Source organism: Lipotes vexillifer, unplaced genomic scaffold (assembly GCF_000442215.2).
Source record: "Lipotes vexillifer unplaced genomic scaffold, Lipotes_vexillifer_v1.1 scaffold36, whole genome shotgun sequence".
Classification (NCBI taxonomy): Eukaryota; Metazoa; Chordata; class Mammalia; order Artiodactyla; family Lipotidae; genus Lipotes; species Lipotes vexillifer.
The window spans coordinates 1,559,947-1,564,395 of record NW_006792448.1 but is presented as its reverse complement, the minus strand read 5'-3'; the positions used below and the strand labels follow the sequence as shown (position 1 = coordinate 1,564,395).

At 52.5% G+C, this 4,449-nt stretch overlaps 1 protein-coding gene across 1 annotated transcript in view; it reads right to left on the bottom strand.

The window, feature by feature from the left end:
* The window catches only part of MYO5B (myosin VB), a 231,381-nt gene that overhangs the window by 59,863 nt on the left and 167,069 nt on the right, over positions 1–4,449 (bottom strand). Inside the window, 2 exon segments of the mRNA XM_007465591.1 lie at positions 280–436; positions 2,395–2,606. Coding sequence (XP_007465653.1) covers positions 280–436; positions 2,395–2,606 — 369 coding nt within the window.

Below are 4,449 nucleotides of genomic sequence, written 5' to 3'. Positions count from 1 at the left end.
AAAAAAAACACACACACACACACACACACACACACACACACACACACACACACACACACACACACAGATACACGCATCTTCTATCGGTTCTGTCTCTCTGGAGAACTTCTGAGACACTACACCTCATGAGACTTTGGTTAGGATTCAGTGGGAGCAGAGTTGTGAAATTACTTAGAAAAAAGTTAGAAGCGCCCAAGAAACATTTATGTTGGTGCCAACCCATCTGCTGCTGCTTAGTTCTGAGTTTACTGCCTTGAGTCTCTCAGGGTGGCTACACACCTGGTGGTAGATTCTCCGTACAAACATGCCCCGAGCGAAGGCCTGGATGACGACGGTGGCCCTGCGGACCCTCTGGTAGGCCTGGTGAGCCCTTCGCATGCGGTACTGCTTCTGGAGCACGACGGCCGCCCGGGTCTTCCGCAGATGCTTGGCCAGCCTGGGGAGGGAGAGAGTGGTGGGCCAGGCCGACGGAGGCCTTTGGGTCACTCTTGAATGCGAGCCCCTCCCCCCTGGCCCTGCCTGGACACCACAAGGGCAAGCCGACTCTCATCACCGTTACTGACTGTAGCAAGGCCTTGGGGACTTGAGGCTCAGCTCAGAACAGCAGAATTGGCTTCCTCCGTCTTTCCACATATTTACAATTCAGTCTAAGTCTGATCAACTCTGACCCTCATCTGTCCACTCCCCCACCCGCAAGCCCCTCCTGCAACCTGGGCAGTCCTCAGCAACATCACATGTTCACACCCCTGTCTGGTCCCTGGAGCTCATCGGGTCTGGAGAGGTCAGGAGCCATGTCTCAAGCATCCTTGTACCCCTACATCCAGTACTGGGCCTGGCATAGTGGCACATGGTAAGTATTTGCTGAATGAATAAAACCTTCTCAAGACCTGCAGCGACCCCTCTTTGTTTTCTCATCTCCCAGCCCGTTCTGCTGGGGATGCACTGCACATGGGCATCTACTTTCCTCTGTTTCATTTCTGCATTCTCCATCTCACCCCTCAAGACAGACATAAAGTCAGTCCAACACTTTTTACCCTCCTTCAGGGCTTTGTTTGGTATCAGGCTCATAGCAAATGCTCAACTAGAGAGTCAGAATATTAAAAGCTAGAAAGGACCTTGGAAATAATCTAGTGCAGCTCCAGAGTGGGAGGTGACCCACTCAGCCCTGCTCTACCTGCTGAAATGAGTCCGATTCCTGGTCCAGCTCTCCCTGAGCAGTCTCTCTAGAATACAAACACCCTGCAGGGAGAATGCAGGCCAGCTTGCTGCCCAAGTCAGAGCCCCCGGCACAAGGGTGCTCAATGATGCCCTGACTGTGGATGATGACTTAGTGTTGATACTACTGACAACCTTCTCATTTCTGTAGCTTTTGTTCCAGAGACCATCTCTCAGCTCTTCACAGGTAAATTAATGGCGTTCATCATCTCCAGTTCTGCTCGGATAAACAGCTAACAGCAAGGACAGGAGGGGGAAGCTGGAGTAATCTTCTAACTTTATGGTACAAAGGGTGCCTGCTCTGGGCTTGTTTTATATATTCAAGCAGAGATGCCTGAGCAGCCACTTGTGAAACTTTGGCTTCCAAATGCAAGGCTTCCTGGCAATTACTGTCATTTCTCCGAGGAAATCCGGATCTGCAGAGGTCACTGATTTTGAACTAGGGCTGGGTCCAAAATCTGATGACCTGTGTAAAGGTCCGGGGATGGGTCTGGTGGCGGGGGTGTCCTCCACGCCCATCCCTCTGCTCTCCAGAGACGCTTACACCGCTTTAGCATTTCGTCAGCCCAATGACATCACCGAGGAGGGGACGTTGAAAGTAAAGTAGCTTCTATATGGTGCTGGGCTGGGTCAGGGCAGCCGACTGGCTTCAGGCTCTGCCCCTAGGTATCTGCTTGTGGTCAGACAAGTCTCGCCCTCTCTGTGCTGGCTGAGTGCAACAACTCACAGAAGGGACCTCCCCGGGTCTTGCCAGCCCTATTTACCAAACTCCCAAGGGATTTTGAAATTGGTGGTGTAAATCACAAAGCTGAGCGTATGTTGACTGTGACAGAAAGGCTGAAATTGTCTCTTTTTCTAAAAGAAGATTGTTTTACTTAAGAGTTTAAGCAAAGGGCAAATGGAGGTTTTTGTGGGAAAACCAGCCAGTGCTAGCCCAGGACAGGGACAGACTGGGGGAGGCAAGAGACCTGGGAACTAGACCTACACGCTCAGGTGAGAAGGGCAGGAGAGAGAGAGGCCCAGCTGCTGGGGGAAAGCCGGATGCGGACAGGGCCCAGCAGGAACCACTCGAACTACCGGGGCTGAGAGAGGCCAGCCAGCTCGGAGCTGGTCCCAGCCCCCTGCCCCTCCACCCTCACCGCCAATCTGCTACCTTAGATGTGCCCCGGCTCAGCTCACCTGCGGGCCAGGTGTCCTCGGCAGTACCTCTGCAGAGTTAAGGTAGCTGCCTTCAACCTGCGGTATTTCACCTTCTGCAGCCAGCCCCGGACGGTTTTCTGGATCATGATGGTGGCTGCCCGGAACTTGTCAGCCCGAAGCTTCTCCAGGTAGGCCACCTGGCCTGCCCGGAAGAAGATCTTGGTGCGGCCAAACTGGAACTTGTCAGGATCCTTTACAAGGCAGGGAGGGGAGCTGGTTCACCACCCGTAAGCAGTAAGGGAAAGCCCCCTACCACCCCAGGTCCTCTGACGCGCAATTCCCTTGCCAGGTGTCACATGCCCCTGCTCCTTAAACAAATGCTGAGAGTTAGTGTGTTAACAGACCCCGAGCCTGTCCCTACTACTGGTCAGACACCGAATGCAGCAGTGAAAAAGATCCCTGCCCGCCAGCAACTGACATCGCTGTGAGGGCAGCCGGACAAGCAAACAAGGACACAGTACATTTCCGGAAGTGCTGAAGATTACGGAGACAATAAACTGAGGGCTGGAGGAGGGATGGAGATGTTGAAATAAGCTAATCGAGGAAGGCATTTCTATGGAGGTGATGTTTAAGCAAAGGCCTGAACGAAGTGAAAGGAGGCAGGTGTGGGAAATTACCAATATATTGCAAATAACCCCCAAATACATCTTACTTGGTTTCTAACTATGTTGTCAGGTTTTCTCAGACACATAATTACTATATTTAATTACATCTATTCAGGTTGAAGTTAACTGCCCTTCCCTGCGCTCACCCTGGTGGATAAGGGAAGATGACCCAGCCATGTGTATGCGGATGAGCCTGGGCTACAATATTCGATAGGTAACTCACGATCACTGAGCACTCTTTGTACATAACCTTCATCTAATTTTGCTCCCTTGGCATGCAGACCATAAGGAGGAGATAATGAGCCAAGGTCTAAGGAAAACACACACACGAGAATACACTTCACGTCGACAAATAGCTCTGAAATAATGCTGAGTCACCACTTTTCATGGCCAAGCCCTGGACGGCTAACAGGAACCTGGCTCCACGCACAGGAAAGCCAGGCTGCCTGAGCCGTGGCTGAGCTGGGACACAGCATCTGGCTAGACCGTCACTGACTGTCCCCTCCATGGTCGGGCTGCCGGTGAAGCTGGGAGGAGTGAGCTGCGAGGCCCTGGTTCTCATCCCCGCACCTGCTCAGGGCCCTCAGCTCACACCGGGAGGAACAGGGGCTGGGCTGGGCAGGGAAGCTCTGAGGCCTTGCCTGCATCACTGCCCTGCTGGGGAGACTCCTCTTCAGTGAGCAGGGCTCCAGAAGCAAAAGGTGGGCGGCTCAGCCCTCAGTCGGGGGACAAGCCTGGCTACTGGGCCTTTAGCAGAGCTAGGGCCTGGGGGGTGCCTGCTGCATCTCAGGAACCACAGTACACAGGCTCCGTTTCCTATGCTGGAAAAAACCACCAGGGAAAGGGCAGTCTGGTTCACAGAGCCACAGTTTTTACAAATGAGGATCTCTCTGAAGGTCCTGCCTGCTACAGCCATCACCACTGCCCTGATGGCTGCACTCCCCTTCCCCCAGGTGTCTTGAGAACTTCTACCCCAGGCCTGCTTTCTGTAACCCCTAGAACTGGCTATACTCTTCACATACCAATCAGAGGTTATCTTTTGAGAACCCTTCTCCAGTAATCAGAGACTGAGGGAGTAGAAAGGAATCTTAGCAATCTACCCCAAGCCACTGCTTTTATTTTTACAGATGCTTAGAATGTTGAGGTGACTTGCCAAAGGTCTCAATGAAAATATCAAGGAATAGAACCCGAGACCCAGGACTCCCAGGCCAGAGGTCTCTTACTACACCACGTCGCTTCTGTAATACCATCTCCTTTTCATACTCCTCACATAACATATTTCCTCATGCTCTCTGGGTCTCAGGAGATGCTTGTTAATATGCTCCTTCACTGTCAGAATGAAGGTTCAGGTTTGCGTGACGGCCAGTGATGTCTATAACCACACTAGATGACCATCTGTCCTGGAGGGCAGGGCCCACCTAGTACACTC